The sequence below is a fragment of the Cryptomeria japonica genome, chromosome 4 (genome assembly GCF_030272615.1).
Source record: "Cryptomeria japonica chromosome 4, Sugi_1.0, whole genome shotgun sequence".
Lineage (NCBI taxonomy): Eukaryota > Viridiplantae > Streptophyta > Pinopsida > Cupressales > Cupressaceae > Cryptomeria > Cryptomeria japonica.
Window position 1 is genome coordinate 258,370,180 of NC_081408.1, and position 20,246 is coordinate 258,390,425.

The 20,246-nt window shown below is 37.3% G+C and overlaps 1 protein-coding gene across 2 annotated transcripts in view; it reads left to right on the forward strand.

Moving 5' to 3' along the window:
• The window catches only part of LOC131065560 (uncharacterized), a 151,264-nt gene that overhangs the window by 97,829 nt on the left and 33,189 nt on the right, over positions 1-20,246 (forward strand). Inside the window, exons 20-22 of one of the 2 annotated variants that reach the window (XM_058000108.2) lie at positions 12,869-12,929; positions 13,019-13,267; positions 14,853-15,083. In XM_058000108.2, the coding sequence (XP_057856091.2) occupies positions 12,869-12,929; positions 13,019-13,267; positions 14,853-15,083 (541 nt within the window). The remainder of the gene's footprint in view (positions 1-12,868; positions 12,930-13,018; positions 13,268-14,852; positions 15,084-20,246) is intronic. The other variant, XM_058000109.2, reaches the window with a different exon arrangement.

Sequence of the window (20,246 nt, forward strand, 5' to 3'; positions counted from 1 at the left end):
TTGCCTTCACTAGCACATCGAAGGTTACCTTCACCTGAATTCTTAGGATTAGGATTGCCTTCACTCACACTAGCTCCACCTTCGGCTGATTTCTCTTCCAAAGTAAAAGACATAGCTATGCCTTGCTCTCCCAACTTTTGATGCTGAACGTCTACCCATCTGCGAGTACAAGACAAGACTGGTGCCATCAAAGCATCTAAATCCACGACCTCAGGCTCATTCCAATCCAACCTTATTGTTTTGCTTTCCCTATCATAGGAAGACTGGATATGTCTGCCATTGTCCTGAGCTTGGTCGGCCACTCTGTAAATCCTGCATTTCCTGATGAAATCCAAAGGCAATCTAGAATGCATCTTTCGCTTCACTTCAAGATCATCTAGGAGGTTCATCATAAAATCTTCAATCTGGTGCTCATGTCTAAATCTTCTGCCGACTGTCTCCTCTAAATGTCCATGTGGATCAAAGCTTTCTCTCCAAGCAAAAGATGAAAAAGAATACAAGGCTAACTCCTTCTCTGCGTCATCCATGGTTAAAACATTAGGACATACCTCAACTGAATTACCCAAAATAATAGGTACTTGGACTCCATTCTGATGTCTGTGTCTGAATGCCTTCGCATATGCTGCTAACTGCCTTGTTACTTCAAGTAACACAATTCTGTCTTTAGGATACCTCGGCAACATGTATGGAGGTAAAGGACATCCATGCACTCTAATGTAAGTGAACTTGGGAAACTGAATGAACCAAGCACCGTACCTCTTGATGAATTCCTGGGCATCCTGGGATAATCTGTTGTGAATTCCACCTTGCAACGTCCTGGTGATGTTCATCGTGAAAGTATCATTAACTAACTTGTATTTTTTCCCTGGCGGATGATGCAAGTAGGCATAAGAATCACAAGCTCTGACCTCGCCGGGTCCTCTTCCAATCACTCCTCTGTGAGGTAGTCCTGCGTACTCAACACTCCTGATCAAAGCATAGATGACATATGAACTCATGTGGAAGGACTTAGTAGCCCTGAGTCTCCTCAACTGTACGTCTAAACAATGGCTAATCATCCTAGCCCAATGTATCGTACCTTTTCCCTGAACAATCACCTGGATGAAGTAAAACATCCACTTCTCAAAATAGAAGGCATGAGGGGCTCCTGTAACTCGGTTGAGCATGGTAATCAAATCTCTGTACTCCTCCTGGAAATCAATCCTGTGCGGCGTGTTCGGGACCTTGCTCAGACGGGGACGGCTCTTAAGTAGCCAGTTCTTGTTGATTATGCTTAGGCAAGCATCTGGATCATCATCGTACATTGATCTGGCTCCTTCTATGCTGTTGTATATCATGTCCCTGTGCTCTGGAAGATGGAAAGCTTCACTTATAGCTTCCTCTGAAAGGTACGCCAAAGTGTTTCCCTCATTGGACACGATCGTCCTGGACTGTGGATCATAGTGACGAGCACACTCGATCATCAACTCGTGGCACTGAACAGCTGGAGGAAAGCCGGCCGCCTTAATGATGCCACTCTCGATTATTCTCCGGGTGACAGGTGATGGCTTGCCAATGTAAGGGACCTCTCGAAACTTCTTCGTGCTGAAGTTCCCCAAGTTGGTATCTCCAATGTTGTTCCACTTCGACACGATCTTGGTCTCCACTTCTTTGGTCTTCTGATCTTCTTTCATGAGAGCTGAGCGACTGGTGGATGCTCCCGCCTTTGGGGTCGCCATACCTACACAACATTTCATTATGAGAATAGATTTTGCAATGAATAACGTAGATTAGAGAGATAAATTTTTTAGGAAACCTTATGATAAGTCTCTAGAGTTATCATTTCCTAAAAATAACGATTGAGCTAAGAAAATTCAAAATTCAAAATATGACGATCAACAAATAAAGCAATAAAAATCAAATCGCCATACCTCAATAGAGAGCTAACTCTAGAAAAAAAAGAATAAAATTGCCTAGGCAAAATTGAGGTATAAATGATCTTCAACGTTATCCCCTCAAGAAATCAATTTCGCCACCTTTGTCTTCAACGTGATCTTTCAAGTTCGCCTTTGGCGTGACCCTCAAGTCTTGGCAAATTCGCTCTAATGAAGATCTTCAAATATCGCACCACCTTGGAAGTATTAGCGCCACCTTTGGATTGAATGGAAATTCGCACTTCTTCAAACACACTTCGCACTTTCTTCGTCTTCCTCAATATCGCATGTAAGATAAGTAAAAATGATTATGTGAAAATGACAATTTCACCCTCCATATATAGCGCTTGCACCTCTCCATTTATCAAGGCCGACTTGGAAAATATAGCAATTTTAAAATGATTTTTAATTAAATAGTAAGACCGACCTCCATATCAAAGCGCCCCAATCGATTTTTTATGATTAATTAATAATTAATTCAATGCCTTCCGTTTTTTAATTAATAAATTTCGATTTTTAAACCAAGGCAAAATAATTAATAAATGCAAAACGCCATATTAAATGCCAATTAAATAGGATTTTAAATTTTATCGAACTTTAGCATTAAAATGAATTCAAAGAGGTTAATTTGGCGCCAAAATTTTGAAAATGAAGTGGACGTACCTCATCGCCCTGGTCCCTTGGAGAGGGACAGGAGCGATTCACCATTTTTGTCATGATTCTTGCGTTTTCAACGTTCAACTCCTTCATTTCCACGTTCAAAATCGATCATCTTATTGGGTTCTTCAAATTAGATTGCCTTGCATGTGTGCATGAGTGTCTTAAGATGTATCATCGCCCTTGTCCCTTGGAGAGGGACAGGAGCGATCCTAAGGTTTTCGCTTGAAATTCTCCATTTTGATACGATCCTTTCCTTGTATCATCTTCCAAATGCCATGTGCGTCTTTGTCTTAACGTGATTTTCAAAGAATATCATGTGTTTTGCCTAACATCGCCCTAGTCCCTTGGAGAGGGACAGGAGCGATCTCCATGTTTTCACGTTCATCTTGCATCTTTGATCTTCGAACTTCCATTGCTAGGCGAATAACATCGTTGCTAGTCCATTCCACGCACGTCCCACTTGCTTTCATGAGGTGTTTGGATGTTATAAGAATCATCGCCCTTGTCCCTTGGAGAGGGACAGGAGCGATCTATGTTTTTTCTCCGTTTTGAGCTCAAGTTGGTAACATTTAACCTCGGTTCATCGTTTATTGCCTTCGAAATAACGTCTTTTATCTCGTCCATCCTCGCCTTGCCTTGACTTTGAAGGAGTATAGAGTGTTGTTGATGAAATCGCTTTGGTCCTTGTCCAAAGGACAGGAGCGATATGGACTCCTTAGCTTGATTGATAATGTTTGGACGTTCAAAACTCTTGCATGTCATTCTCAAAAGACGTCTTGAACCCTTTACAACCTTATGAAGCCTTGACTTGGCATGAACTTGAAGCAAAATGAAGAGTCTTAAGTAAATCGCCCTGGTCCTTTGGAGAGGGACAGGAGCGATATGATCTCTGTGTTCAATTTGATGATCATTTTACGTTCGAAATCCTTGTATATCACCCTCCGATCATACCATGGACCCTCTACGATCTTACAAAACCTTGACCCTACGTGATTCTTGCATGAGTTGGCCAATATACCTAATATCGCTCTGGTCCCTTCCTGGAGGACAGGAGCGAACTGGGTCTTAGAGTGCAAATTTCTTCAATGTGATGACCTTGGTAACTTGTGCTCGATGAAGATGCCTTGAAACGTTCTTGCCACCCTTCGTCTTGACTTGGATCGGTTTTAAACTTGAGTGAGAAGCAATATAACCACTGTATCGCCCTGGTCCCTTGGAGAGGGACAGGAGCGATCTTGCTCTTGTGGTCTTCATTCCACTTCGTTAGCTTCCAAATTTATATTCAACGGATTAGTCATGCTCCACTCCATTCATTCATACCCTGGGATCGATTGAAACTGGACAAGAAAATCATTTATAACAAAAATCGCTCTGGTCCCTTGGAGAGGGACAGGAGTGAACTAGGCATTTCGGGACCCTTATGGACGTTTCAAAATCTTCAATTTATATTCAATGAGTTCATTTCACTGTCTTCCTTGCCACCAAACATGAACTTGACTTGATCTTGGCCTGGATTTTTGCCCAATGAAGAATATCGCTCTGGTCCCTGGGAGAGGGACGGGAGCTATAACATACTTCGCCCTGGTCCCTTGGAGAGGGACAGGAGCGATTTTAGCATTCTGGGTCATTCTTCTTCATATTTGCACTTCAAATTATATTCATCTGATAAAACATCTCCCTTTGGACCTCTTCAAATCGTCAAGTCGTCGAAATCTCGCAAGGACAAAGCAAAATTGGGTTTGTAGCTCCGGTCCTTCACTGAGGGACAGGAGCGATTTTGCTCCCACAGGCCAAAATAACATGATCTTTCACATTTTAACACTTCACAAGGCGAAAACAAATCATTTCCAATGCCTAGGATCAAAATCAAAAGGGGCAAAATTTGGCCAAAAATATTCAATCAGACAAAAATTCACATTTCATCATCAACACTTAGACAAATTAAAGCTCTGCATCAACATTCCAATTGAAAATTAGACCATTCTGGCGAATTCATTGCACTCAAAATTTGCATCCTTCGAAAGGAAGCTCAAAAAGCTCTCAAAATTGACCGGATTCTGGCCTGAAAAGACAGAAGCTAAAACCCTAAGGCTCGACCCTAAATCCAGACGACTGACTGACTAACAAAATCCTAAAAACGAAAGTGAAAACAAACGAAAAACGAGCAAAAAGAGGGGGTCCCCATTTGCGATGGGGCGATGTGTGAAATGGTCACAACAGCCCCTAGCCCTAAAACTTTCTAAATTTTAGAAAAAAACAAAAAAACAATTTTCCTAAAAAATAAGTTGTTAGAATTGACCCCGGGGAATTGTGATTTTACTCCTTTGACTTGTCTGAGCACATTCGTAGCATCGAAATGTCCATTTGGCCACTTTTCCTCATTGATTTTGGTTACTCCAAATTTTGAAAAACTTGACTCATTTGCGGAGGCCAAAAATCGAAGACAAAACCCTAATATGCCAAAAAACAACCCTAAAAAGAAAAAAAAAGGGGTCCCCTATTTGGAATGGGGCGATATGTCAAAATGTCACAATCTTGTATATAGTGTTGCATATCAAAATTGGCTTGAAATCAAAAAAGGATGTGCAATCATTCTTTTTTGGTATTAAGGCAATGGTTTTATTGTTGATATTGTTAAAAAACTTCCTCCTCTTCCTTATGTCTTCTGCCAATTGCCACACCTTCCAACAAACTTGGTAAAATTTGGCTGGAAAACCGTTTGGTCCAGGTGTTTTCTTCGAATGCAATTGGAAAGTTGTGAGTCTAATCTCTGCCATTGAAAATGGAGCGTCTAACATTTTGTTCTCCTCTTCACCGATACATTCATGGATATTAGATAAAATTGAATCATCCTAGTTACATTGGTGCGAGTCTTGAGAAGCCAAAAGAGAGAAAAACTACCTAATCACTTCTGCTTCTATGGAATCTTTGTCATTTGCGACAGACTCATTAGCCAACTAAACGCCTTCCATTGGCTTTTTGTCCATGCGCTTCCTTACAAACACATGAATTTATTTGGTATTGGCATCTCCAGCCTGTAGCCAATTCTCTCTAGCTTTGTCTTGCTAGTATGTTTCTTCTCTAGCAAGGAGTTCTGAATGCCATTCCTTTAATTCTTTTTTTTTTCTATTTAATCACATGAAAACATTCAAAATTTGATAACCTTATCATTGAGAGCCTCTAATTCTATTTCTAATTTCTCTTTTTGCGGAAATATATTCTTGAAACTTTCCTTGTTCCAACTCTTTAGTTTGTATTTGATATAATTTAATCTTTTTGTGAAGCAAAAACTGATTGTGCAAATACAGGTTGCATGTTCCAACCACCACTCTTCAAGCTTACAAATGAGGGTGGGATCTTGCCACCACATGCTTTCGAACTTGAAGTAACCTTTTGCAGGTTGTTCACTCAACTGCACATCCAAGAGCACCAAAAAACGATCAGAGACGAAGTTTGGAAGAATACTAGACTCACAATTATAAAAATCCCCCATGTAACCAAGACCAATTAAAACCTGTCTAATCTCTTTGTGATGTTAGTAAATCCCTCTTTGTGATTTGTCCATGTGGACATACTATTTTTTGGAGCATAGTCAACCATTGAGGCATACTCGATGAAGTTTTTGAAATCAATCATCACATTATTTTCCTTATTTAATCTGCAAGTTTTTTCACTAAGATCATGAGTAGCATTAAAGTCTCCCCCGAGCATGACCTTATCATTCTCTAAGTTCTTAATCTCAGTGCCGATACTATTCTAGATATTCAATTTATCCTCAGTTTGATTGGTCCACATATGTTGAATAAGAGAATTCTATATCCACTGTCCGACTTACCGAACACAACATCCAATTCTGATTATTTCTAAGAGTTTAACATTTGTGCTATTTGATGACCACATAATCCCCAAGCCATCCGCAGTGCCATAGGCATCTTGAAGTAGTCTTGACCGATGTTTACAATATTTTAAGAACTTCACCCTCGCTTTTGAACTAATTCTGGTTTCTTGTAGCAAGATAACATCCACCATCATTTTGTCAATATTCCATGTAATGATCTTCTTTGGCCTTCAAGGGAGGACATGGCTCCCTTGGATTTAATCAAAAAGGCCCTAATGCTTTGAAGACCCTTGTTAGATGCCTCTTCCTCTCTCTTTTGTTTATTCTTTTTTGCCTTTTCCTTTTTGAACTTAACCCTTTTTGCATCAAATTATGTCATTGATCGTCTTGTCTTGGGTAATTCCATTAGTTTTCTTTTGTGATACACTCACCTCCTCGAGGGTTTTGTCTACTCTTCTAGAGTTCTCCCATTTATCCGCAACTTCATTGGAGGGACCACAAATTCCACCTGTACCATAAAGGTCCTGCCTTCTTTGTTTGTCAGAATTTAAAGGCACCAAAGTCGAATTCTCAGAACTGCCATACTGCAAAGCCAGAATTGTACCAGTCTCAACATTGTTTGTCATCCCAATTGGTTGTGAACTCACCTTCGCATTTTGTGGTTTTGGCATCAATTTATTTGTACACGATTCCTCCTTCTGATCAGCTTTCTGCAATTTAAACAAAATATTTTGTTCTCCTGAATTCTGATCTTTTGTATACAATGATCTCCATTCACACAGAACAGAATTTCTTCCAGAATCTACCTAACTAGCACAATCTTGAATTGAGCATACAATTATGAGTCCCCTTCCATGCTTTCAGCATCTATATCAATTAGAGTTATAAGCGAGCAACCAATCCTTTCTATACATTCCTCTGACCAATACTCAATTGGTAAGTTGTATAAATGGATCCATAACGGTCAATATTATGGGTTTACTTTTGCAGTGTTAAAACGGGCTTTCCCCCATTATCCAAAGTCTTTCTTGGAGGATCCTCTCTCTGACAAATATTGCAATAAAAAACTTTTCGGCAGAAATTTAACGATTTCTTGTGTTTTCTAATTTTCTGAGATCCATGCCCTAATATTCTTCCTGTTGTTCCTAGGACTGATAAAGCAACAAATCACCACCAATCCCTCCAACATTGCTACATCATCCATAGCCTCCTTCGTGATATCAATGGTGTGCAGTCCTTGGTGATCATCGACTGAGCATTAGTGAGATTCATCTGCACTATTTTTGCACAATACATTCTGTATATATGCACCTTCGCACTCCTGCCCCTGCTCACTAATTTTTTTTAATTTGATTTCTTGGAACTTTGTACTTCATTTATTGGTTGACTTTGGACAAATTCTATTGCAATTGAAATTTTGTCTTGCGTCACCGTTTTATTATTATTTGTGCACCATGAAATATGCTGTGCAATGGAATGTAATTACTGATACAAATATAAATAAACAACAAAAATCTATGTTTTACAATTCATGGGTTAAACTCTACTTTATTTGTTCTCTATGTCTCGTGCTATGGAAATGCCATTAATTTTTTAAAATGTATTTTTGTTTCTTTTTTCTACAATATTTTATGTGTTTTGAATCAAGAAATTTCACAAACTATCCTGATTTTTTCTTTATTTTAAAAAAAAATATTATACTTCTAGTTTGTCGATTTTATCCCCAAATGATTTTCGCTGAAGTGGTAGAGACCATTACTCCTTTGCAATAAGATATTAAGGAACGACAGATTGAACAACACATGATTTGAAGAAGTATATAACTAAATTGCATTTAAAGCTACAATTTAGACAAATAAATTTATCCTATACAAAGCTTGACAAAAGACATTCTGTTTTCAATAAATTACAAACATAAGTTCCACAATCACTAAATAACAATTTATATACCATGTGCCTAACTTCAACTAAGATGAAGAGTTTATGTGATTAAACACTTATTTTTGGCCTATAAAGGATAGCTTTTAAGGATTTATGAATATTATTTAAATAACCTAAACTGAACGGCATTAAAGTGAACCTGTCCCATGTAGGAAAAGCAGAAAGATAACTATTTTAAAGCAAACTAATCTTAAAAGTTAAAACAATTAGTAAAATTCAAATAGCCTAAAATAGGCTTTCATCCACTACTTGGTAATAGAACACCAAGAATAGCCAAGTGTCAGATATGACTGCTAAAAATAGCAATTTGGCACGAGTGAGCTCTTTGTTTTGGAACATATTTTGCACTGAAATTGGATAAATCCTTTGAAAATTACCAAAGTCCTAATCATGATGGTGAATCCAGTGATAAGCATGTAAACCCGACTACAGTATTTTCAGTACAAAACCATTGCCTAGGGTTTGAGGTCAGAATATTAAAGTTGAAACCCTAGCAACATGAAAGCAAGTCAACTTTAGCACAAGGACTTGGTGAAGTCTACTAATGAGGACATGAAATCTGTCACAAAACCTTAGGATGAATGATGCCTGAAGAAGTGCTGTTTTTTTTTCTGGAAACCCTAGATCTTGACCATGAAACTTAACCTTATATCAATAACACTATGGCTACCAGATATTTGTGTAAAATTTGATGATTCTCAGAAACGAGGCATTGGCTGAGTTGACTAGGCTTTTGCCATAAAAGATCTTCAACATATTACTGAAACATGTTTATGTCAAGCACCTCTGCATGTCAGCAAACCTTTACCTTAGAAAAATAAGTACACAACTTCAGGTTTCTAAAAGGTGTTAGATTGCATGTTTTTAACTTGGTGTTTTCTTCAAAACTTGTTTGAATCGCTTACCAATCTGCCACCTTTTGCTTAGGCACACATTACTAATGTTCTTGCCTTCCCTTTTATTTGTCAATAGTTGATTTTGGTCTTTATCCACTATGGCAAAAATTCTTGGAATATTATAATAATCTTATAATATCATTATTTTAGATCATAACCATTGTAATATACATGTTAATAATAATCCACAATATTATTATAACATATGTGGTGGGTGATTGATTACTAGTTGTTGTTTTTCCTTTCTAGAACCAATTATGCTTCTATACATATTTGAGTCTCTTGAATAATACATCTGCTTGTTGCATTTCTCCAATTAAATTTGGTAACAGAGCACAACAGCAATCCATGTGCCTGTCTAGTAAATTTGGAGATTAAGAATCTCATTAATCAAAGCGGAGGAGGATTCTGCTAGGACCCGATTTGACACTACCAGTCTTCCCTCAAGTTCCGCATCATGTGTGTGCATCTTGACCCTATATGTACATCACAAATATTTGATTTGAGAAGCATTAAATGGACATTGTCCTGTTAAAGGCTGCCTAAGTGGTGCCCTCCTACAATTCCCATGCTCCATATGATTAAGTTGTCAAAATTGCTAAGAATTTCTCTCCATGTGTTTGGAAGGCAGTTATGCATGTTCATCGATACTGTCAAGGTGGTTTTGAACCTTCCATGGGCTAGACGTGTATTTTGATCCTTAGAACCTAGACATCCAAAAAAACCTTTGACCTTGGCACCAAGTTCCCAAGTGCCAAGTCCTTTTTCCTCCCCTTTCCTCATGAAGCCCCTTCTTCCGTTCCTTTTCCTATTGTCCTTCCATCAAACGTGGATCCCTAGGACCTTGGAACATAGTTCCATTTCCCTAACTCCCATCGTTTCCCTGTTCCTAGTCCCTCTTTTGTGTGCCTATGGATCCTTGATCTCTAAGCAAACCTCGCACCTCCAATTCTGCTCTTAGGTTTTGGTTTCTCTGACCTCTATAGTTTTCCATTCCCATGACACCTATACGTTTCCATTCCCTTGACTCCCCAATCCTCGACCCTTATTTTGTCCTTGGAGCTTGGACCTTCAATTGGACTTTGAACTATAGCATGAATCTCTAGTGACAAGTCCGGTTTGTGATTCAGCCCTCACTCTTCAACCTTTCCATCCCCCAAGGTCTCAGTTTTTGTTTTGTTCTTGGCCTTGATACCCAATCTTTCTTGGTTCCTATTCACTATTTCTTTCTTGGGTCTGCCCCTTGAGACATGCATCGTTTTCTATCATTTTCTATGTGCTTCCCTACTCTTGTGGGTTGTGCATTTCAACATGTCCTAAAGTCCCTCCCACACTTGGACCTCCACTAGGCACTAGTATGACTTGTTTTGTGCTAGAGGCTAGTTTTAGCTTGGAAACCCTAACATAATGCAGCATTTCACCTACTTTTAGCATTGGCACAATGTCTAAGCTACTAGAATTAATTCATGTGGTCCCTAATGTATCTCTCCCATTGTTTTGTGAGCTTGAACCTTGCCCTACTATGTCATAACAAATTTGCATTTAACGAACTGAGTGTTTTGTTTATCAAAGGGATGTCTCCTTCCATGTCGTGTTGGTACATTTGACTATTTGGGTTCCTATTATTGGCACATTTCAATGTTATCATGCTTGAAAGGGTATGTGCCGCTTGTTCATAGTACCACTCTGAAGTTTTTTGAGATTTTTGCTGATGTATTGCCCTCCTTTTAGTTGGTTAGGGATTTGTGTGGTTTCCCAACACCTTGGAATTCCCGCACCTCAGCTTTGAGTTGTGTGAAGACTATAAATACATTGTCATTCTGAATTCTAAGGATTGGTCATTGTTTATTTTCACAATTACTACAATGTAGAGAATTTTCTAGGGGTTTCTAAATTCTAGACATCCCCCATTTGTGCTGGAGATGACTAGCTGTCCCCTAACATACTTAATGACAATTTCAGTTATGTTTTAGAAAGAAACTTACAACCTTTCAATGCTTGATTGTTTTATGACATGTCCACTAGGATTTATAAAAAAATATTAAAATGGTGTTTTTCATGAAGGTCTATGTGGTTTCGAAGGTGTTAATTCGGGCTGCTCCTCGATCCCATTGGGGGCATTGCTCCCAACCCCTAAGCAAACTATAAGTCTAACCAAGTAATAGACCATTGATGAATCATAGTTACAAAATCTACAATAAATCTCTACATCTTCACAATCAAAATTACAATTAAGGATTGTCTCACTTCATACATTGGAGAACTTGTTTAGTATACAACGATTGACATATAAAAAGTTGGCATACTATAGTCTTTAGATTGTTGAATATGAGTCATAGTTGATAGGAAATGCCATTTTGACAATGCAAAAATGTATTTGCAATAGATAACATAATTAGTTATCTTTTTACTGAACCAGTCCTCTTTGGTAATGCGTTTAACAACAAAACATGCAATCTTGAAAGTTTTACGAAAACTTTAATATACTGAATCCCTCTCTTGAGTATATATAAAGAACATCATAATTCCTATTTAATTACCCATGCACAAAGGTCCTATAATGTCTATGAAGAATGCTATATCAATGTTACATATGAATATTTGAAATTTCCTTTTTGTTTTTTAATAGTTGTCCCCTACCGTCCCTGTTCTGCAAACTTGGTGGAGCATAGGGTCTATGTGATCTGGTGTTTGCTTGGTTAGCTGTAGGCATTTCCGAGAATTCTGAGCAAAGAGGAGTGACAGGCTCCGCCTTCTTTGTAATATTCTTTGATAAGATTTGCTCGTTTAAATGTAAAAAATATAATAAATGTAAGTTTCTTTCACTGCATTTGCATGGTATTGGATTCCCAGCCTGTTTACAGATCAACAAACACCGAGGGAAAACTTATGATGGCAAGATATTGTGAAGTTAAAGGTTTTGAGAACCATTTTAGGGCCATTGCAATCTGGGTTTACCAAATGTAGTGCTTATGTCTGTTTGCAATCAAATTAATTTGCTCTATAGCATTTATGATTTTAGGATCTTTATTTTATCATTTTTCACTATCTGTTATTTGTACATTTGCAGAATTGTTTTAAGATGCCTAAGGTACACTTATTCATTTTCTGCATTATACAACTTCTTTGCATGTAGATTATTCTTAATGTTTTTGAATTGTAGACACTAGTTTTGTTTTCTTCTTTCCCAATTTAACTTGTACCATTAAGTTGAAAGGATGAATTAGTTTTGTATGCAAAAATTATGTTTATCTATCACAAATTTTTTTGGTACACATTTTGATTCTTCAGTTCCTATTAAAATACATGAAATGTTGTATCCTTATTTTGTTCCTTTCCTCAATGGGAGTTACTAGGTTTATTATTTTGTTCTTTGTTAAATGTGATTTTCCTCTTGCAAAGATGTTGCATTTACATTTCCAATCAATTTTTTTTTATAAAATATTTGCTGGAAGAAAGTAATAATCTTCATGGAATGTTATTTATTGGTTTTATTATATTTCTGCAATCATGGTTGTCTTTCTACCGTATTGCTTTCATGATATTACAAATCGTCAATTTGATGCTTACATTGCTTACCTAAGTTGTCATTCTCTAAAGTATGCCTCATTTTGTTTCAGCAGGAATGTTAGTGGCCAGAGTAGTTTGAAAAAGATTCTGTTTTATCCAAGAGAGCATCATGTAAGTATGCCTAGAAATTGGTATTTTATTATTAGCTTCCATTTTTATCAGAATACTATCAACTAAATTCTGTTACATGCTTTTCATAGGTTGCTGTTAAAACTGATGGTTGCCAACGTCCTATTCCTCCATTTGTGGGCCGCTTAGGACACTATGTTGAAGGATCAGTTTTGCCAGCTCTTCATGGAGTTGATATCAGAATAATTGCTCATGGTGACAGTAGCAATGTTGCTCTTAAAAAAGGCGACTTAGCTCTTTCAACTTCAACAGGATCGGATGGCTTGTTCAGTGGTGGCCCTTTGTATGATGACACAGATTACTATGTTGAGGCTTCCAAGGTTGGTCTTTTATAGTTGGGAATATAAGTATTTTAACCTTAGCATCTGCACTCTAGAGGCTTTCTTGTCTTGAGTGAGGGTTGTAATTAATTTAAAGAATGGAGTGCAGAACTTTTTTCATGCAATTTTTTAAAGGTCTTTATTTTCTGCAGCATTATTACCTATTAATTATTGATCTGGAGTGTATAAAAATGAAAAGTTGAGGTTACTCTGTGAAACATCTTACATAGGTCATGAATAAAGACCATGGAGTGATACCATCATATCAATCTATGATGCTTAATTAAAGTTGGTACCTGTACAATAATTTGTTTCCTTCAGTACATGTTGAGTAAAACATATCCTTAAATCAGTTATATAAGATTCTGATTCTTATCAGGTCTCAAAAATCTGTTATAGTAAACCAGAAATCAGATTCCTGTAAATTCTTTGGTTGACACATTTACATTATGCAATTCGTTTCCCTAGACAATAAGAAGCCTTTCATAGACCTTTCAACTATTGCACCATAGAGGCACAATATGCTATAATGTGATTTAGTTTTTGTCTTGCGCATGGTTGACATAGTTTCCTTGAAAACATTTTTTGTTATAATTATCTTGAATTTATTTATTTAAGGGATAAAGATATAATTACACAGGAAGTATGTTTCTATGCTATTTCATTGTATCGAGTCTGCTTCTGCAGTTGGAATAGACAAACTCAAATTACTATGTATTAAGAGCAAAGTGCAATCAATTAAAATGTTTGACAAATAGGACAAACATAATAACGTTTGTTCTGGTAATGAACTAATAAGTTATATTGGAAGTTAACTTCTGTTATAAAGTCCCCGTTAATGAGATGAGGGACAAGTTGGCAGCAAATTTCAATCATTGTTGCAAATGAAAAATAATTAGTATGGGTTCCCAAATTACTAACTGGGGCAAGTGGCAAGAAAATGAAAAATATTTGGGCAGCATTTTGTTGCTATTTTTGACAGTTTTCCTGGAAATACCCCCTTCTTTTTTCAACTCAAATATTTTTCATGTATGGCAACTTTATTCAAGAATTTTTTATGGAAGTAAATGTGGTATCTTCTAAATGAATTGCAACTATAAATTTGTCAATGGACAACTGATAATACTGATTTCAAGTTGTAAATGGTTACTGAGTGAAGCTGGAAAGCTAGTATAATTTTTCATGTTGAGTTCTGAAAGCTGAAACTTCACCAAAAATGTTTTTAGTTTTGGTGCATTTCTGGGCCAGTCTTGGTATTTCGTCATGAAGTCTATCTGGATTGTCTCTAAGAACACTGCATAATATCCAACGAGGGATATATTATTTTTGCTGGAGCAGCATTTGACAGTTGAATCACCTTTTTCTCTCCCTTTTGCAAGGCTTTTGTTTCGGGAGAGCAACCGGTTACATGTTAACACTTTTGCGTAACTGCAGGATGCACTGCGGTCAAAAGATTATGATAAAAGAATTAAAAAAAGTTTTGCATGGAATTAGAGCACAAGAAGTCCTACTTGTGCTTACTTTTAGTCTTTTTTATTTTTCTTATTTAAATCTCAGTTCTTAATGTTTGTTTTTTTACTTGCAGGAGGGATATCATCTAAAACCACTTGGAGGATATTCATTCTCTTGTCAGAAGCTCAGTGAAATTGTGGTTCATATCTATGCTGGAGAAGGTGCAGAAGAATCACTCCCATCTGTTCTTTTATCACTTAGTGGTGAGGATGGTTACCGAAACAATTCTGTATCTGCTCCTGGTGGAGCATTTAACTTTGAGAATCTGTTTCCCGGGAGTTTTTTCCTTAGACCGCTTCTGAAGGTATGCATAAGGGTGCTGTTATTGTGGTTATGGTTGGTCTTTCTTGACAGTCCAGATGGGCATTTCAAATAGCAATTGATTTCAAGAAATAATGCATTAATAACGGTTTAGTTTCTTCCATTGTTACACAATTCATTGTCATATGGTAAAATGAAGAAGGAAATTTGAAAATGTTAAATATATTATAACTACAGAGTTCCAATACAGTTCTTATTTCCTGAATGTATGCAATGCTGACTTTTGTACCTGCAAGAAGAGTTACGAAAATTGACCGCCTTCCTAGTATTTCATGTGTTTGTTGAATAATCTTATTTTGATTAGGGAATTGGTAGACAGTCAAGGAATAAACAGGTCCCCAACCATTTCAGTTTATTTAGATATTTACTCTGATCACTCCTGTTAATAATTGAAACAGGACTATGTGTTATCTTGTGCAATCTCTTCATAAATTTGAGTATACTGACTATGAAGGCTATTCATTATCATTCTCTAAATCTATTGCAAAGGGAAATATAACCAATTAAATAAATAGCTTTAGCCAAGTGGTGCAATATGGCTTCATATCTCTTCAATCGCTATCTCTATACTGCTGAATTTTTTCCCATCCAGCACCCTCCTATTATACCCCAGCAACTCTTCCATTTCTCATCATTTCAAAGACAAATTTGTTCAATGAGGGATCCCTGTACAATTGGCTGTGTGTGTGTGTTGGTGGGGTGGTTGCAGCAACCGTTCCAGTTCCTTAGGGGGGTCTTCAAGTTTTCAGGACTAAGCCCAAACTGCCTTAAATTGTATTATAGAACTCTCAACTCATGAACTCTTTAAAATATATGGATGAAGGATCCAAATTCTAGCCTGCCAGATAGTGAAAATGGACTTATTTCTACTTGGCATATTCTTCATCTGGTGGATAGCAAAGTGTTCCTGTTTGCCTATAGGCTATAACCTTTTAAAATAGTTAGCAGGAGATGGAGAATGGAACTGTTACAGGAGATGGGGATGGATACTGGTATGCCATTTTCAAAAAGAGTTAAGAGACATTATGTATGTATGTATGTGTAATGTTCCCGATTTGAAGGGAAGGTCGGCTACTATATTTTAATAAATTAACTAATTAATAAAATAATAATAAATGAAATTATTATATATTTTAAAATAATGGTTTAGGCTGACTTTCCCAGTTTGGGCAGTTTGTATCTTGGGCCAACTTGCACTATTAGTAATAAATTGTAATAACCCACCACCGATCATGAATGCAGGTCTGATATTTTGGTCTGATTTTTTTTGTGTTTGGTAGTTTTCTGATTTTAAGGGTTTTTCTTGAGTTTTTGACAACAAATGAAGTGCAATAACTGAAAAGAATGCTGGAAATTTAAACTATTGAATTATAGAACAGTAAAGACAATTTATTGACTTAATTTAGCAACAAGGGTCAATTACATACCCCAAAAATTAGCTGCAGGTTTGTTATAACAGTCTGATTTGCCCTTGATGCAGAATCAAACCCTTCAATGGCTGAACGGATGATTCCCTGGAATGGATCTGCCTGATTTGTTGGCCCAATTGGTATGGCCTGATTTTGACTGTTATGCTGGTCATAATTGTTGGGCTTCTAGCTGGGATACGGCCAGCCTAGAAAAGGTACGGCCTGCCCTATGGCCACAACACTCCCTGATCTGCCAATACAAGTGCCGATCTTCTCTCAAACATGGTGCCTTTACTGCTGAATACTCCTTCAGATCTGAGATTAATGATTGCCTGCAAAACATTGAAAGGTAGGAACCTGTTGAATATCCTTGGATGATCTTGCACACCTGTAGACACTCCAAACTGTGTAGATTTTCATCTTCACAATCAATTTCTGAAACCCTTGATTCAGAACTTCGAACAACAATGCCAAAGCTAAAAAATGTTTTTAAGAATGCCAAAAACTCCTTTCAAAATGTTACTTTATTCTTTCCTTAACTTGCACCTACCCTTTCTAAGGTTTCCTTGGCATTTTTTATAATATTATTTTAATTGTGCTTTAAGAGATGTTTCTCAAATAGGTTTGAACTCTTTCATAGGCATTAATGTTTTGTTTTATTAAAATATGCTTTAAAATAACCTTTTGCTTACTAGGAAGCACTTCCTCCAAGGTGGTTCCCTTCATTAGACCATTTTATTGTTGTAATAATATAAATTACTTTATTAAAAAGCACATTATTGAATTAAATTGCAATATTAATCTTACTACTTGAATATTCCAAGTTTATACTTGAACTAACACCTGATCACCTCCAACTAAAAACTGATGAAGCCATTGGTCCTCGGGGTGATGGCTGATGTAGCAGGCCAATTAATAGTTTCCCCTAAAAAATAGGGATTCTCCTAAAATATAGGGAATTTTCTCTGATCACCTGAAATTGCTCCTTTAGCTCTCTGCCAATCTCCCTGACCTTCGGGAGGTCAATAGGCGAACTACCAGTCTGCTCCTAAAAATTAGGAACCGTCCAGAAAAATAGGAGACAGAGACAGTGTTCGAACAACTGAAAATGCTCACCGGGTCTCTGGGTGAATTGCCAGTCCCAACCTATAAAATAGGAGCCCTTCCTAAAAAATAGGAAACTGGCTCAGAGCTTTGGAAATGCCTCATAGGCACCCTCGAAAGTCACCTGACATCTCTGAATGGGTCCATTGTCCACTGCATTAGCCTACAGGAACCCCTATCCATAGGCTAACCTTGCTAGAAATCATTTGCCTTAGGAAGTCGCAAAAATGGGGACATTACATAAATAAATTTATTTTTGCTCCTGGGCTAGCTCACTGTTACCATCCTGGTTCAGTTTATTCATGAGGCCAACTTATACAAATTTTATTATATATAGCGCATCGATTCATGGTTTTGGGCTAAGTTGCCGGTTCGGATTCTGGTTCGGATTCTGGTTTGAGATTCTGGTTCGCAAATTCGTTCATTGTTTTTGGGAGGTGGGTTCGGGTTCGCTTTGGGTTCCGGTTCGCTTTGGGTTCGTCCGTACAAAAATATATAGAAATAAAAAAATAAAAATATATACATATATGCAGCAGCAAATAAATAGCAAAATACACCACCATATATATTAAATTATTAATGTTGTAGACTTTCAGTCCGAATGGCAAATAACATAGCAAAATGCCAAAATACACCACCATATCAATGTTTATGTTAAAAAATAATAATGTCAACATTAACAATCAGCCATCACTGATCAAATATCATCAAAAGTCATCAAACATATCATCATCATCCTCCTGTGGCAAATTAGAAACACAAACAGTGCCACTGGCAGTGGTACTAGCAATCTCAGCCTCGGGAGCAGCCTCATGATCACTAAGTAGCTCATCATTATCATCATCAACTCCAAGTGCATTAAGGTGGGCAATTGAATCATCCAACTCTGCATGCTCTGGTTCAACATCCCAATGCTTTGCCTCCCCTTGTTTGCAGGTATTGTCTTTGTGTGTTAGGAGCCTCAAGTTTGAATGCACATAGACCAAGTTTTACCTATTTGACCTTTTTAGTGGTCTAATTTAGGGTTGGAGGGTCGAATAGACTAAATTAGGCAATTTTTTTTTTTTAAAAAGTTAAAAAAATGTCCTTTTCACCCAAATTCTTCCTGGGTTCTGCCGCTGGAACTGAAATTTGTTCCAAATATGCCAAAATTCGGCCAGGGTTCCTCTGAGAGAATTTGCTGGGCCAAAAACGAACCCTGACAGAATTTGGGGAGAATTTGTAACAGACCAGTATTTGGTGCGAACCGAACCAGGACCCGTGGGATTTTTTGCAGAATCTGGTAAACTTAGGTTTTGGGCATTGAAGAATCTTATTTGTGAATGCTGGTCTTCTAAGATGAAACCCTTAGGAGATTCTAATCAGGTGGGATGATACCCCTACCCATTATCCATCCATTTACACTCAGCTCTCTGCCTTTCCTGAGTCATTTGTTGGTGCTTGCTGTAGATGATTCTATATTCACTCAAGTTTCAGAGCGTAGTAACTCTCGCGCTGATGTAAATTGCCTCCTTTGTTGTATGTCTATCAACATCAAGAAAACAGGACTGCTTGACAAAAGGAGGAGCGATCTCAGTTATCTGATAATGCATCAAACCTCAGAACTATTCCTTGCAGTCAGGAGAGAAGATGGGAATTAGCTCAAGGGATGATCTGGTGTCACAGACCAAGTGCTGGTAACAGTGTGTTATAAAGCTACATTAAAAATTCTGCATATTTCAGAATATTGAGATCTGTAGAGTGCTATGCCTGAGTCGGCCAGTAAATCTGAATGTGATAATCTGTCACTATCTACCCGAACTTGTAGAATTAATCCATTTTGGCTGTGTGCTTAAAATGTGCATGTAATACTGAACTTTTCCTTTGTTATATATTTGTTCTCAGTGTAAGCAAATTGGAAAAATCTGAGTCTTTTCAGTTCGGGAATTTTCTGTGTTAAATACTGGAATTCTGAGTGGGACATTCCAGTATGTATAGCGATGTGTTATGTTTGCCTATAGGCTATAACCTATTAACATAGTTAGCATGAGATGGAGGATGGAACTGGTACAGGAGATGGGGATGGATACTGGTACACCATTTTCAAGAGAGTTGGAGACATTGTGTACACACATATATGTATGTATGTATGTATGTACGTATGTACGCGTGTATGTGTGTATGGATATTTGCATGCATGCATGAATGTATGTGTATGTATGTATCGATGGATGGTTGTATGCATGCATGTATATATGTATGAATGTATGTATGCATGCATACATGAATGGATGGATGTATGCTTACATGTATGTATGTATGCATGTATACATATATATGTATACATGTAAATACACATATAAATGTGTATATATGCGTGTGCTAAGTCACAAGGTTCGAATTCGACAGCCATGAAATTCGGATGAAATTCGACAAGGGAAAAATCGAAAAAAAATTTGGATAAAATTCGCCTTCTATAATTTTGTTTATTTTTAAATATATGTATACTTCTAATAAATTATCAGAATAGCGACCCTTGTTGGAGAAAATCTGAGGGCGACCCAGCAGTTGCAGACACCCATGACCCAATAGATACAAAGCATATACAAAGAATACCCATGACCAGCTGAGTTGTGTTTAGAGGCGGATAGCAG